Raw genomic sequence first — 16588 nt, 5'->3', positions numbered from 1 at the left:
TTTAAATTATTTTGTACATACTTAGCATTGTAAATGTATTTTTTTCAAAATTATTACTATTTCGATAATAAAAAAAAAACTATATAATAATTAAGATAAGCGCGTAGATCACCCACCAAAGTAAATTTGCTCACATAGATCACACGGAAAGTAGCACTAACACAAAGTAGACTAAAAAGTAACCTAAAGTAATCTCCCTTTAAATTGTAGATCTAGTGCTAGTACCGACATTTTGGATATTAGACTGGATACTTGGAGAAATCTACAACTTGGGCAACAGGACTAGGAAAATACTAGCAATGACTTGTAGCTTCCACATCAATAGTGACACCTACTGAACAGAAATGAGTGCATCATGTGTATACTTAACAGTGAACATAATAACATTATGAGATTAGGCAAAGAGCTCTTGAATTAGTACTCCGAGTTTACAGCAGTATTGACCAACTTAAACGGAGACTTGGTAGAAAAATACGCCTCATACCAACAGAAATTTATGCATAGGTACATATCTTGCCAGCTAGAGAATACCAGCAACGTTGACAAGAATGGTAATCTGTTCTGGACCTGTGATGAGTATATCACATCTCTTCTAGAAGACTACCCCTTTGCTATCTAAGAACGGGAGATAGCTACTAACTACCTGGTCAGCAAAAGAGAATGATGCCTCTAAACTTCCACGCTGTGACTGAAAGCATCAATTACACCATACCAGTGTGGATAATGTTACTCATATCAGTAGCAGTCCAAAAATGTCTGCATGATACTTTCCATGAGACATGACATTACTGCTAATATGATCTACATTGTCCTGATTGCTATGCCAAAGGCACACCAGAACCAGAAACTAGCTAATACATTTATAAATAAAGAATACTGGTGGAATATTCCAACAAAAACAGCAACTTGGTGTAAGCACAACAGTCCAAGTATAGTTGTATGAAAGAGGAAGCAAAAGTGATGCACCGTTGTAGAAATCAGTTGTCCAGTGGATGTGTATACATCAGAATTAGCTGGATTAAAAAAAGAATATTACGTCTGATTCTGTGCGGTGATTCCTTATTTTGAGTTAGTATGCTATCCTTGACTAGCCTATAAAAAAGCATTTGGATAGCGCTCTACAATGAAACTAGTTATATTACCTCCCGTTACCAACTATTAGATGATTGAATAATTGAATTAGTTCACATTGAAATCTTATTTCACACGATTTTAAAATCCACACATTTTTAAATAGCGATTTTTTTGGATTTTTTCTCGACAAATTTATTTATGTAATAAAAAAAATTATAAGGATGAAATTGTAACTTGAATGGTAGTTTGTCACTTAGATTGATAGAGATGATCCTTAACCCTTTGCCTGTCCAAAGTAGTTTCATAAGTTTGTCATAAATGTCCATACTTGTTTTCAGACTTTTCGTCCTTGTTTCATACATTCTGTGTAATATAAAGTTTTCCTTTCAAAAGTCAAAAGTTAGCCTGGTGGTCGAAAGGATGCCAGGAAAATATTCCCGTGTTTCATATGTGATACATAGGACAGGCAAAGGGTTATTATCAGACAATTCTCATGAGAAAAAGTAATACCTTTTAAAAACTTTTGTCACTTGTTTATAAAATACGATACAAATACTCAATTGCACCATAAGTTACCTCCCTTGACAACTGATTCTCATTTTGCAATATTTACAGGCTCAAAGCCTTATATTTGGTATATACTACAACACACTATAAATATGACAATTGAAAACATAAATCGGCCTCATATATATTGCCATCATAACTATATAAATACCACTAACAATCTCGCCAAACGATCTATCAATACATGTGCTAAGAAAGAAGTCTCTGCATCAGCCATGGGAAACTGCAGCTTGCAGGACTTCATGAAAGACACGCCAAATGAAAAATTTCCTTGAGTTTTATTATTTTTTTTTTGTAGTGTAGTGCACCTGATGATGAATAGATCATGTCTCATGCAGCTCACTTCTGGAAAAAGTTGCCCATGTCTGCTCTACATGATAGTTCAACTAAGTACTTATATTTTGCAAAGACTAGTACTTATCCTATCAGTCTCTTTTGCTGAATCACTAAGTTACAGGAATGTGAACAAACCAACACCAGTTGTCAAGCGGTGAGGCTGTGTGTGGCAGGCACAAACACATGCACACACACACACACACACATATATATATAGACTGGTGCAGGCTTCTGCCTGGCTGGCTCCTGTCAAACCGTTCCACCCATGCCAGCATGGAAGGCGGACGTTAAACGAGGATGATATATATATATACAACAGGCTTCTTTCAGTTTCAATCTACCAATTCCACTCACAAGGTTTTGGTTGACTCGGTACTATAGTTGAAGACAATATTTGCCCAAATGTCACACAGTTGCTCTGAACCCAGAACTATGTGGTTAGGAAGCAAACTTCTTACCACACAGCCACGCTAAGTGCTAGAGTTTTCTATTTCTTTTCTTTTCAATTAAACCTAGTTGGCATGTCCATATTGAAGACTGCTAACAAGGTCTCTGTTTATGAAATCAATGCATGTAAATAAATAACATGGGACGGTCGCAATTTCTCGATCATGGCAGACATGGGGTAAAACAAGCATAACAATGCAGGGCAATGAATTAGCGGAATTGTTAAAGCATGGGAAGTTAGGCCTTAAAAGTATTTATTTCAGCTCTTAGCGTACTGAGTTCAAATGCTGCTGTTGTCCAACCGTATCGTAGACTTAATATGTCACCAGGTTTAGCAGCATCAACTGGTCTTTGTTGCAAGCATTCAACATTGAGGGGACCTTTCTCTCTCCCTTTCATCAATCTTGAAGGCTCTGATTACAGGTACAAGTACTGTCCTGAAAAACAATGTTGTAAACAGCAGAAGAAACATGGTAACAGCTACGTCACTATTCAACGTATTTTAATTAGCAACCAAATTACAAAAAAATCATAACCTGTCATCTTAACCCATTACCTACCGGTGATCTCATATGAGATCACTTAAAAATTACAAATTTCGTAATTATCTGTCAATATTTACATATATCTAACCTTTTTGCTATATCTACTAGGTATGTTTCTCTGATATTCAAATGAGGTTTGATAATTTTTCACCCAATATCTCGCTTATTTCTCTTTAAAATGTTATTTTAATCATTCCAGCGTGTTTCTAAGGCTGTTTTATGCTAGAAATAAAAGTTTCATTAAACAATTCCAGTTAATAGAATTATGGGAGGTAATGGGTTAAATAGGAAGGACACATTGGATAATGTACAATAATATGCATAAAGCAGTATGATTACTGCTTGAATATCTTACATAATTGATCTGTTCATTCAAGACTTAACCTTTGACTAAACAACAACTGCACAAATCACTAGACGTGCATATAGGGTTGTCAATAGATCAGGATATCTAAAATGCTTCATCTCTGGAGCACATATGCTGGAACATATCTGACTAAAGCTTAAACAAACACAAAGAATAACTGAGACCAGCTTCAAATGCCAGTTACTTCCCCTGGTTAAAATATGCATTTCTTTTCAAAATCTTTAGTACAGTGTCATTGTATTATTTATTGATTGATTAGAACCATGTAGACTATGATTGTGCTGGAGTAGCGCATTTTTAGAGATTTGGTCAATCATAACGCTGCTAGTATTTTGTACAATGTACTAATTTTAGCAACCATTCTCCATCGTAAAGGGACGCAACTCGACACAACGTGCCAGAGTAAACGAGAGATCCTGTTCATGATCATTAGATCTGCTAGAATTAGTAACCAAAACTCCCTCAAATGAAACTCTAGTGTTATTTGTATATGGTGAGGATGGGGATTGTGTGATTCTTGGTTCCACTGGCATTGAAAAAAAATAACCAGGATGATTACGGCTGGAATATTTCAATTAAAAGTTTACTTGATTGGAGCTGACCTCAAGCTAAACAACAACACAGATTCATACATTTTCTTCTTTTTCTTATTTACTTCTTTCAGTCCTTGAGTTGTTGTACTGGAGTATCGCGTTGAAAGCTTTAGTCATTCAAATTTACCCCAGTACTTATTCTAGTGTTGTTCCCTTATTGCTTAACTGTTATGTTACAAGAACGTAAGCAAACCAACACCGGTTGTGTTGTCAAGTGGTAGAAAGCTCACTTCTCAAGCACATGGTTTTGGCTTCAGCCCCACTTCTTGGCACCTTAGACAAATGTCTTCTATTATAGCCCTAGGTTAGCCAAAGCTTTGTGAGTGGATTTGAGAGATGGAAATGTATATATGTGTTTATGTTGCCTTATCTCAACACCACATGATAGTTATAAATGAGTGTCATCATTATACAAGCAATGCTATTTGTTTCTAACCTTCTGTGAATATATGTTCAGTCATGAAGAAATATTGATTTCAAATTTTGGCACAAGGCCAGAAATTTTGGGGGAGGGGATAAGTCGATTACATTGACTTACATTCAACCGGTACTTATTTAATTGACTCTGAAGAGATGAAAGGCAGAGTCAACCTCAGCAGGATTTGAACTCAGAATGATGAAATGTTGCTAAGCATTTTGTCCAGTGTGCTAATGATTCTGTTAGCTCACTGCTTTATCATGAGGAAATATTAACTTGCTTGGAAACAAGTTAAGGCTGGCAACAAGAACGTTATCTGGCTGTAAAAATTCCAATGAATTCTATCTGACCCATGCAAGCACAGAAAAGGACATGAATATCCTAGTGTTGGTAATGATTGTGATGATAGTGTCAACAACAGCAATAGAGATGGCAATGACACCAATGATGGAAGTTATAATGGCAATGTTTTCAATTCTAAAGAATGAAATCTCTGATTTACAGAAGTGAGAAGGTCACATCTGGAGCATCTTTGAGTGGAGCTGATCTGAAGCTAAATGCGAACAATAATAACAACTGTTGCATTCAGATCTGGATGAATAGAACAAAAATTTTTGCTACATTTCCTATGTCTGGTTCTTTATGAACCTTTGCTTCTACTTTCATTTCATGCTATTTCTACCTAACTAAGTTCATTCTTTGGAGGTAAAGGAGCTTGTCTTTCACCTTTCTATCATACATTTATTTTAGAGACATACGAATTTTAGTGAACCACAAGTTGGTTCTTTAGATATCTGAGATCCAAATATCAGAACTGGCTACTGTTCATATCTGCATTTATTAAAATACCTTCAACCCACTACTTATTGATTAAAAAAAGGTAACTGCTTTACAATAATGTCAGCAAATAAACTATTAATATAGAGTGTTGATTTAGCTGTTACCATTACATTCCTCTATTTATACTATGTTCTTATTCCACATTTAACGTTCTTTCACTTTGAAATTATTTAATTTTTTTCTCTCTACAACTTATAATTATTTAAATTATGGTCATTCTGGCTATCCATGAATACCAACATAGATTGTTGCTATCCTTGGATTGTAGGATGGAAAAATAGTAGCTTTCTGAGTTTAAAAAAAAAAATTTTTTTCATCATTTTTTCAATGATTAATATTTACAATACTGTAGCATTTTATTTCAGCAGAATGATTTGTTTCTATATCATCTTTTTCACTTACTACTTCCTTCCTTCCTATGAAGCATAGGACACCAATGACACTTCTCCACTGTTCCTGACTCTGGGCTGCCTTTTTTCTACTTTCCTCCAGTTGGATCCCTACTTTTTCAGCTTCACCTCAGTATCCCACCACCAGCTATTTTTGGGACATCCTCCCTTCCCTCTCCCTAGTGGGTTAAGTTTCCCAAGGGAAGGCCTTCCATCTCCTGGGTTTCAATTGTCATTGATGCTTTTTCCTAGGTAAGGCTGTTGGCCCTATGAAACCCCATTTTTACTTCTGGGAAGAGGTGTCTCATATTAGTTTGGCCTTTTGAACCTGTCCAACATAAGATGTCCTACCAGGAACTTGCACTTCACTGGCATATCTCTCGGGGGTCATTGAAGTGCACAATTTACAACACTGCCACAGGGACTGGACTTTGTGGTGGATCTTCTTCTTTCCTTCCTGTTTACTCCTTTCTGCTCAAAATTTCTTTCATTCTACTTTCTCCTTTCAGACAACCAGCTACCTATAATCATTTCCTTTGTTAATTACTTTTCTAGATCTGTATTTATGGGGACAGAGAGAGGACAATTTTTAGGCAAATGTCAAGGGGTACTGGTTGTTTAGAAAGGTTATGGTTTTTCTTAGAAATAAAATATTTAAACCAGTCACATTATTTATATTTTAAACACATTTTCAAAACATCTTTGTCGCAATTAAAATATAAACAGGACATTCAGTGAGCAGAAACATGTGACTGATGGTGTGTCAAGGTCTGAAATAATTTTTTTGTCGCAATTATCTTTTATCTTTTACTTGTTTCAATCATTAGGCTATGCCCATGATGGGGCACCGCCTTGAAGAATTTTTAGTTGCATGAATCAAACCCAGGAACTTATTCTCTCAGTCTCTTTACCAAACTGCTAAGTTATAGGGATGTAGACACACCAACACCAGTTATCAAGTAGTGGTAGGAGACAAACACTCACACATGCATACACACACACACACACACACACACACACACACACATGATGGGCTTCTTTCAGTTTCTTATTTCTTTATTGCCCACAAGGGGCTAAACATAGAGGGGACAAACAAAGACAGACAAAGGGATTAAATCGATTACATCGACCCCAGTGCGTAACTGGTATTTAATTTATCGACCCTGAAAGGATGAAAGGCAAAGTCGACCTCGGCGGAATTTGAACTCAGAACGTAATGGCAGACGAAATACCGCTAAGCATTTCGCCCAGCATGCTAACGTTTCTGCCAGCTCGCCGCCTTTCAGTTTCTGTCTACCAAATCCACTCACAAGACTTTGGTCGACCCAAGGCTATAGTAGAAGACACTTGCCCAAGTGTCCACACAGTGGGACTGAACCTGGAACCATGTGGTTGGGAAGCAAGCTTCTTACCACAACAGTCATGCCTGTACCTATTCTCAGTTTTTTTTTTAGTAATTTCCATAGAAATTTAATATAATGGACAATAGTTCAAGCAGATGTCTAAAAAGCGATATATACTGGACAGGATACTGTTAAGAAAATATGGAGAATAAACCACAACACAAAATTAAGTGTTTGGTTAAAATAATTTTTTTCTTTTTTCTTTTATTTCATATATTTATTGCAAAGCATAGTAAAGGAGCATTTGTAAAAGGTTGAAAAAGGGTGAGAACCACTAATATACACTGATTATACATGCATTTATTGCAATACAAATTTTGAATTGTTGTACATTAGTAAACATACATGAATGATACCATTTTTAAAAATATCATCTCCTAATAATTTATATTTTGTAGAATTTTCAGCCCACAACCAGAATAATAATGGACAAGCAAAACAGCCATCTTTAAGGTATGAAAATATATTTTGTTATTCACATAATGAATCTTGTCTTATGTGTGTACCTATGTTATTGAGTGGGTGCAGACATAGCCAAATATTTAAAAAGTTTTGCTGTGAAACTTGAATTTCTGTTTTGGGTTAGATTTACTTAGAGTCCTGATGATGCTCTTTGACAGAAGAATGTAATATCATGAAGAGATTTTCATTTGAAAAGACACCCTTCATTGTAGAAATTTCACCAGAACAGAGTTGAGATCCTAAAACTGAAGTCATCATCATTATCATCATCGTTTAACGTCCGCTTTCCATGCTAGCATGGGTTGGACGATTTGACTGAGGACTGGTGCAACCGGATGGCTACACCAGGCTCCAATCTAATTTGGCAGAGTTTCTACAGCTGGATGCCCTTCCTAACGCCAACCACTCAGAGAGTGTAGTGGGTGCTTTTACGTCGTGTAAAAAGCATTGGTGTGGGTGCTAGTGCCACATAAAAAGCACCGGTGACAGTGTCCCATAAAAAACACCCAATACACTTTGTAAAGTGGTTGGCATTAGGAAGAACATCAAGCCAAGGAAACAAAGCCAAAATGGACTAAAGAACCTGGTGCAGCTCCTAGCCTTGCTAGTTCCTGTCAAGCTGTCCAACTCATACCAGCATGGAAAACAGACATAAAATGTTGATGATGATGATAATGTCAATTGTGATTCAGCAATTCCAAGGCCACCATCCTGCAGGTACTAGCAATGGTCCTTTTAAACTGCTGTTCAACAACTTCCAGGAGCAGGAGATTGCAACCTCCAAAAATAAACAGAGTGAACAGTAATTAAGTGATTATTCTGTTATCTTTTCTATTCATGGAGCATGACATTACATTCAAATACATGTTATTCTGTGTCAGCATTTTATGTGTCTTAAATCCCTTAATTAAAATTTGGTGTAAAGAATATGTCAGAACAGTTGTGTAGCTGGCCAGACTGAACAATATTGCTTACAACATTAAATTTAAATATCACCTAGGAGAGAAAGTCAGCTTAAGCTGTAGAGACAGATTATCCATCTTGCTGTATATATATATATATATATATATATATATATATATATAGATATAGATATATATATATATATATACAAAGACTAGTGGATCTAGAAGATGAGAGAAGAAAAAAATAAGAAAAATGATGACAATGATAATAAAAAGAATAATGATAATGATAATAGTGAGTGTAAATTGTTACTGTCATAATAATAATAATAACAATAATAATAATAATAATACCATGATGCAGTACCAGGCAGTGGCTCTCATGGCTTCTGATCTTAACTTATTGGAAGTGTTATTATGTACATATTTTATCTTGGTATAAATGATGGGCTACAGCAAATATTCTGCTCAATACAACAGATTTGCATGTCAGTTGTTTGACCTTAACCAGCTGAGCATGTCCCTTAGTGGCTGATGATATGTGTATCTCTGATCATAAGCAGAAGTAGTGGGGGAGCATCATAGCCATGTGTTGAGGGGAATTCTTTGGAGTTTGAATAATTCACCTTTGGAAACATGGGTGTTTCGTTCATCATCCTTAAAGAAACCTTATTCCGGGACCTTTTGAGTGGGATGAGCTACTCAACCTTAAAAAATTCTTACTGGACCTCACCTGCCAGGTCATGTACTGTTTAGCTTGATGTGAGATCACCATGTCATGCACATAAGGTTGTGGTGCATGTGTCTGTTGTACCCTTATCAGACAGGTAGTCTTGGTGGGCATATTGGGCTTCATATATTTGTATCCCAGTGCCACTTTGATGGCATGTGCTGCTCTGTCACTCAATAGTAATAATAATAATAAACATTCCATTTCCTCATCATTATCAATATATTGTCTGTTTTACTTTCTTTTCAGAGGGAATCAGAGTGACCACACAGATTATAACCAGTTACAGACCACTCCAAGTTTCCAAAAACATGTTGCCAAAAAACTTTCACAGATCTTAGATCAGTGAGTTATTAAAATTATCTTTTTTTGAGGAATATTTAATAGAATTATTGCAAATACATTTTGTTTTTTGTAATTTACAGAACCAAGTGATGTTTTTTTGTTTTTTTTTACTGTTTTATATCCACTTATTTTCATTTGCATGTATGGAAATGTTTTTTTTTTTGTATTTTTTGCTGGTAAAATTCCTGCTGAAAACCAATGCAAAATAGGAGTGGAATTTGATTCAAATTAGCCTGGAAAATGGGAGCAAGCAGAATTAGCTCTTAACCTTACAGTCCTTGTGCTTCATAATCTAGAACTTAAACGTTGATTTCTCCTTGTATGTCAACTAAGGTTGGGTTTGGATCAGTTATGATTGCCCATAATAAATTAGTTTAGGATATTTAGAGTCTGCCATCAAATATTCCTTCTGGGAGGTAGTCATGTATCTCACTGAAACAACATTACCATATACAACACCAACACAACACTTGAGATCACACAGTTGGTTATATCAATGAATTTCATTTCTTTCAGTTGTTTGGTTCTAGATTTATTGCTAAATGCCTTTCATACTTCATAAGTCTGTCATGTAACATCAGATCTAGAGAGATTGTCTTAGACCTCTTATCTTAAGGTGTCAAACATTCTAAATGTATTGTGTTCACTGCAGCTTTTATAGATTGACTGAGAAGTGACAGGAACGTCAAGTGAGACCATAACCTGTGGCCTATGCCAGTGGTGTAACCAGCCCACTTAGGCATACCTTTCTTTCATTGGACACTAAACTCTGCTTGTGAAGACCTGTTCAGGCAAGTGAAATCGAAATCACATTTGATGACAGCACCACATGACTGGCATCCGTGCTAGTCGAGCGCTAAGAACACCATCTGAGCGTGATCGTTGCTAGGGCCACTGACTGGCCCCTATGCCGGTGGCATGTAAAAAGCACTGCCTTACTGGCACTTATGCTGGTGGTACGTGAAAAACAACATTCAAACGAGAGTGTTGCCAGTGCCGCTGGACTGGCTCCTGTGCAGGTGGCACATAAAAACACCATTTGAGCATGGCTGTTGCCAGTACCACCTGACTGCACGTAAAAGCACCCACTACACTCTTGGAGTGGTTGACATTAGGAAGGGCATCCAGCTGTAGAAACTCTGCCAGATCAGATTAGAGCCTGGTGCAGCCATCTGGCTCACCAGTCCCCAGTCAAACCGTCCAACCCATGCCAGCATGGAAAGCAGACGTTAAACGAGGATGATGATGGTGATATATATTTATAATTGTGCATAAGTGAGAGAGAGAGATAAAAAAGGTGTAACTTTGTTGTTAGAGCTTGTGATTAGTACAGAATTTACCCTTTAGAGTAAACAAGGTAAGACAACTTACCTATAGTTGTAGGATCTGTTGTGAAGACTTTGTTTAGACCAATGGCCAAATCTTCCAGCTTTACTTATAGTAATAGTCATGGATAAATACTTGCATTATCCCTTTACTTTTATGTGTAAGGAAATATGTAGAGATATTTGTTCCAAGCAGGAAATTATGCAGAAGAATTAGCACAGGCTTCACATGACCCATTGATATTAAGTTTATAGACTTAATCTATTGTCCAGTTTAACACAATACCTTGGCCTAAGAATGTCTTCAGCAGAATACATTCTATTGCAAGCATTTCAGCCAAGATTCTGGTCTGATGATAACTTCCCGTTTCCTTCTACCAGTATCAGAGGCTCTGAAAATGGTCATGTACACCACTGTCCTACCTCCTCTGAACCATTAAAAAAAGTATGTATGCTAAGACTGTCAATTATGATTTTTTTCAGTTTGATAATTTTTAACATTTGTACACATTCTCTCATCAGGGAACTAGAATTTTCTGAATGCTACTCCGCACCTGATGACCTTCATACCCTCAGTGACTCAGGTAAATGTCAACTTTCAATAATTTTCTTCTGATATTTTGCTTGATTTTATCCATTTATTACTGATATAGGTTCATTTGTTTCTTCTCTGTTACATATAGACATAATACTCATAAATATATGCTTATTTATCTCTAATACATTTGCTACATGTGTGTGTAACATAATTAGTCTCTGAAACACTTGGGTTTCAAACAGCCACTTAGTAAATGAACTGTAATGGTTTTAAGATTTCTTAACTTCATTTTGTTACAAATTGTGATAGATTGTAATAACTGTTATGGAATTACTGGGACAAAATGCTGAAGTGAGCCACATTCAGTGTAGCCTGTTGTAGCTAGATGCTGAAGATGTGACAACTGAAAGTTTCCTTCAATCTTAAGAACATGCAGACTTGAGTTAGTTAAAAAATTTGTATAATGTAGAAGGAAGTGATACAGAAGTGGATGAAAATAGGAAATACAGGACTGTAGCAAATGATGGATGAGAAACACAGTCACAACATAGCCTTTGTGATTTCAATGCCAAAACAGGATATACAAAAATAAGTGTTTGCTATTCTCAAAGGCTGTGGAGGTACGTGGCTTGGTGGTTAGGGTGTCAGTATCATGATCGTGAGATTGTGGTTTCGATTCCTGGACCGGGCGACGCGTTGTGTTCTTGAGCAAAAACACTTCATTTCACATTGCTCCAGTCTGCTCAGCTGGCAAAAATGAGTAATGCTGCGATGGACTGGCATCCTGTCCAGCTGGGGAACACATACACCATTGAAACCGGGAAACCGGGCCCATGAGCCTGGCTAGGCTTTAAAAGGGAGCATTTATTCTCAAAGGCTACAAGCATACTCACATCTTCCTGACAAGTATAAAATCACCTTTCACAGCAAATTCCTTCATCAACATGACTGATCTGGCTAAAAACCAAAATGTAATCAAGAGGAAGACAGCAAGGGCTGTGAAAATGACTTTGCTATGAAGTCATATATTCACAGGAAATGATGCATTCTCACAGCCTGCTCTAAGTTATTGGAGTTGAGAGAGACCCAGAGTTTCTCAACTGACTGGAGTACATGTGAGGGAGAGTAAGAATTTTTGTAAACGAGAAGAAATTAGTAGTTGACAAAGTCACCAATTGCTACGATTGCAGGTTTATTGCTTCAAAGCCTTGCTGTCATGCAGAGCAAGAATCTAGCTTTGGTGATGGTATTTGAATTATTTTCAGGCAATGATCATGTGATGCCACATCCTTTCATTAAAACTGGTCTTAACATCAACATGACTAAATATTTTGAAATCTTTGGTAAAGTTCTAATGCCCATTCTCTCTTCCATAGCTTTTATCCACTTGGCACACTCAGCACCTCTTTATACAGCTGTCAAGTTCCATATGCCCGATAAGCACAGTCTCTTCTCTTGTAGACTACATCCAATTCCTCTTATGCACAGTCTTTCTTCTTAGATCAAATTGTATTCCATCATTCATGCACTCCAACAAAGCACACTTTCTTCCTTTCTTTCTAAATTACACTGTGCAACATGATATTTGCCCCTGGGTAACAACTGTTATTTCCTATTTGCTTACCCCTAGAAGGTATGAAAAATGGCTAATATTTCCTTCAAACTTTGCTTTTGTTATATTTATTAAAACCCCAAAGAATCCTTCTCAACACATGGCTATGATGCTCCCCCACTACTCCTGCTCATGATCAGAGATGTACATATTGTCAGCCACTAAGGGACATGCTCAAGTGGTTAAGGTCAAGCAACTGTTAAGTAAATCTATGGTACTGAGCAGAATATTTGTTATAATGATATTTCTACTTCCGCAGCTAAACACTGAATCTGTCTGACATGTAATGGAAAATGTGTCAGTTTCAAAACACTGATGTCCATGTCACAAAAGCAAAGTTTGAAGGGAACAGTAGTGATTTCCTTTGATTTCTAGATAGAAGCAAATAGGAAATAACACTTACTAACCAAATAAACGAAAAATTTTTGTTACACAGTGTTATCTACATTCAAAGCCACATCTTGCTACCATGCACCATTTCATAAGACCACTAAGAATGAAATGGAATTTGGTGAAAAGATCTTTGTTACTTATTGACTCACTTCCAAAAACCTCATTGATCAATGAGTCCTTTAAATGCTGTAACAATTTTCCTCACCATTTTTGGCTTCTCTTAAACCAGCTGGTTGTCTTTAGCAAAGTTCAGTGATTTGATGCTTGGCCATATGCAACTTATCTTTGTCCTCCAGCTGGTTTTATTCAACATCAAGATCTTCAGTGCTACTAGATACCAATTCACTTGCTGCATTCATAAACAGTAATGATTAAAGTACCTTCATCAAAAGTTTGATTTGTAAGAGGACTTAATGGTGAACTTATACTTATGGATTCCCCAGTTAGGTTTCTTTTTTTAATAACTTAGTCAGAGATGAGGATGGGGGTAGTGTTCTTAAGATTTACCTCCCACATAATGAGATTCATATGGATGGTGCTCAGCTTGAACATCTGCAGACAAATTGTGGACTAGATGAGAACTTGTGACTCTGGTTTGAATGTGCACAGTTTCTGCTTAAGCAAGTCAAGGATTACAGTCGGTGGTATTATACTGGGTAATTGTTTATTGTGGAGGCGATTGTTGCCAGTGCCCATGGACTGGTTCTTGTGCGAGTGACACATGAGGTTTTTCGAGCGAGATCGTTGCCGGTGCCCCTGGACTGGCTCTTGTGCGGGTGGCACATAAAAGACACCATTTCGAGTGTGGCCGTTTTCGTGCGGGTGACACGTAAAAGCACCCACTACACTCTCTGAGTGGTTGGCGTTAGGAAGGGCATCCAGCTGTAGAAACTCTGCCAAATTAGATTGGAGCCTGGTGTTGCCATCCGGTTTCACCAGTCCTCAGTCAAATCGTCCAACCCATGCTAGCATGGAAGGCAGATGTTAAACGATGATGATGATGATGAATGGCCCAGTGGTTAGGGCAGCGGACTCGCAGTCATAGGATCGCGGTTTCGATTCCCAGACCGGGCGTTGTGAGTGTTTATTGAGCGAAAACACCTAAAGCTCCATGAGGCTCCGACAGGGGATGGTGGCGAACTCTGCTGTACTCTTTCACCAAAACTTTCTCTCAATCTTACTTCCTGTCTCTGTTGTGCCTGTAATTCAAAGGGTCAGCCTTGTCACACTGTGTCATGCTGAATATCCCCGAGAACTACGTTAAGGGTACACGTGTCTGTGGAGTGCTCAGCCATTTGCACGTTAATTTCACGAGCAGGCTGTTCTGTTGATCGGATCGACTAGAACCCTCGACGTTGTAAGTGATGGAGTGCCAACAACAACAACAACAACAATGTGTTTATGCTCAGCATACTACTTGCCCTGATAACCATTTAATTTTTACTCAACTTATATTCTTAAATACCTTGATTGCAACTTTCATACTAAACTCTCTTGCTCGTCTCTTGTGTAGATACACTAGAAAAGACATTGATTACATTAAAAAAGTATTTTTATGAATCCATATCAATAAATGTAAATATATTCTAATTTCACTTGTCATAATTTTTTTTCATTTTCTTAGGGATTAAACTGTTATCCACATCAAAAGACTATATCAAACTGAATGAAGCAATTTCCGTGAAAAAACGTCCACTCAAAAAGACCCATTACAGAAGTAGCAGCAGTAATAGTGACAGCAGGTATACTCTTTACTCTTTTACTCTTTTACTTGTTTCAGTCATTTGACTGTGGCCATGCTGGAGCACAGCCTTTAGTCGAGCAAATCGACCCCAGGACTTATTCTTTGGATGCCTAGTACTTATTCTATCGGTCTCTTTTGCCGAACTGCTAAGTTACGGGGACATAAACAAACCACAATCGGTTGTCAAGCGATGTTGGGGGGACAAACACAAACATACACACACACACACACACACACACACATATACATATATACGACAGGCCTCTTTCAGTTTCCGTCTACCAAATCCACTCACAAGGCTTTGGTCGGCCCAAGGCTATAGTAGAAGACACTTGCCCAAGGTGCCACGCAGTGGGACTGAACCCAGAACCATGTGGTTGGTAAGCAAGCTACTTACCACACAGCCACTCCTGTATCATTGTTCTACATCTTCTTCAGATATAATATTATAGTATTTTTAATAAAGTCATCAAGGATGGCAGAGTAAGTAGAGAACTACACAAAACACTTTACACAATCTAGTTTAAAATCGCACAATTTTGAGTCAGTAGAATGTAGTAGTTTAAAATAATTATCTCATTTTAAAATTTACATAATTTAATATCCACCTTTTGATGCTTGAATGGGTCAGACAGAATTTGATGAGGCAGAGTTTCTATAGTCAAATGTTTCCTGTCATCAATCCTCACCTGTTTCCAAGCATGGTAACATTTCCTTTGGTCAAATATGATTTTCATGGAAGACAGGAAAGGAGCAATATGCTCATTTGCAACTGTCAATTGATGTCAAGACAAGAGTACACACAACATACATACACACACACACACACATATATATATATATATATATATATATATATACACACATACAACAGGCTTCTTTCAGTTTCCACTTATCAAATTCACTCACAAAGCTTTCGTTGGTCTGGGGCTCTAGTAGAAGACGCTCGTCCAAAGTGATGTGCAATGAGAACTGAAGACCCCATGGTTGGATAAAATTACTACACACACACACACATTTTCCTGTTATGTATATATTTTATTATTTGATTTCTAGTGATGAAGATGCCAAATTTGCAGAAGCTGCCACATCATATAATGCTATCAAGCTGAAGGATCAACTTCTGTCAGCATTTGATGCATCAATACAAAAAACTGGAGAATCACTACCAAAAGCGGAGGACAATACTTCCAATGATTCCAAAGCAAAACAAAAGAAAAAGAAAAAAAAAGTGAAAAAGGAAAAAGACTGACAAAAAATATTGCCATGCTGAAACCCAAAATGGAGTAAGATGTTTATGTACTGGAACAATCTTCAATAATTTCTAATGTGATATTTTTATACATCTATATACAATGTCAAAGAGGAATAAAATTCCTAACACTTACACACAAAGTTGTTATTACGAAGTTGGTAATAGAGAGGTAAAGCATGGATAAGCTGCCTTGTCGTATTCAGTCATGTCAGTTTATGTTCTGAGTACAAATTTTGTCCGGGTAGGACTATTACCCAATGTGAAGTTTTTTTCAGCTGCAATAAAACAGTGTTTTCTCTA

At 37.1% G+C, this 16588-nt stretch overlaps 1 protein-coding gene across 3 annotated transcripts in view; it reads left to right on the top strand.

Moving 5' to 3' along the window:
- The window catches only part of LOC106879884 (protein CUSTOS-like), a 53027-nt gene extending 36439 nt beyond the window's left edge, over positions 1 to 16588 (top strand). For 2 of the 3 annotated variants that reach the window (XM_089354536.1, XM_014929619.3), the window contains exons 2-6: positions 7378 to 7432; positions 9326 to 9421; positions 11269 to 11330; positions 14914 to 15031; positions 16090 to 16588. In XM_089354536.1, coding sequence (XP_089210662.1) covers positions 7378 to 7432; positions 9326 to 9421; positions 11269 to 11330; positions 14914 to 15031; positions 16090 to 16285 — 527 coding nt within the window. In that variant the 3' untranslated portion in view covers positions 16286 to 16588. The remainder of the gene's footprint in view (positions 1 to 7377; positions 7433 to 9325; positions 9422 to 11268; positions 11331 to 14913; positions 15032 to 16089) is intronic. The other variant, XM_014929618.3, reaches the window with a different exon arrangement.

This window comes from Octopus bimaculoides, chromosome 1, assembly GCF_046866305.1.
Source record: "Octopus bimaculoides isolate indiv1 chromosome 1, ASM4686630v1, whole genome shotgun sequence".
Lineage (NCBI taxonomy): Eukaryota > Metazoa > Mollusca > Cephalopoda > Octopoda > Octopodidae > Octopus > Octopus bimaculoides.
Note: the sequence above shows the minus strand (reverse complement) of the source record. Positions and strands in the feature narration are given on the sequence as shown.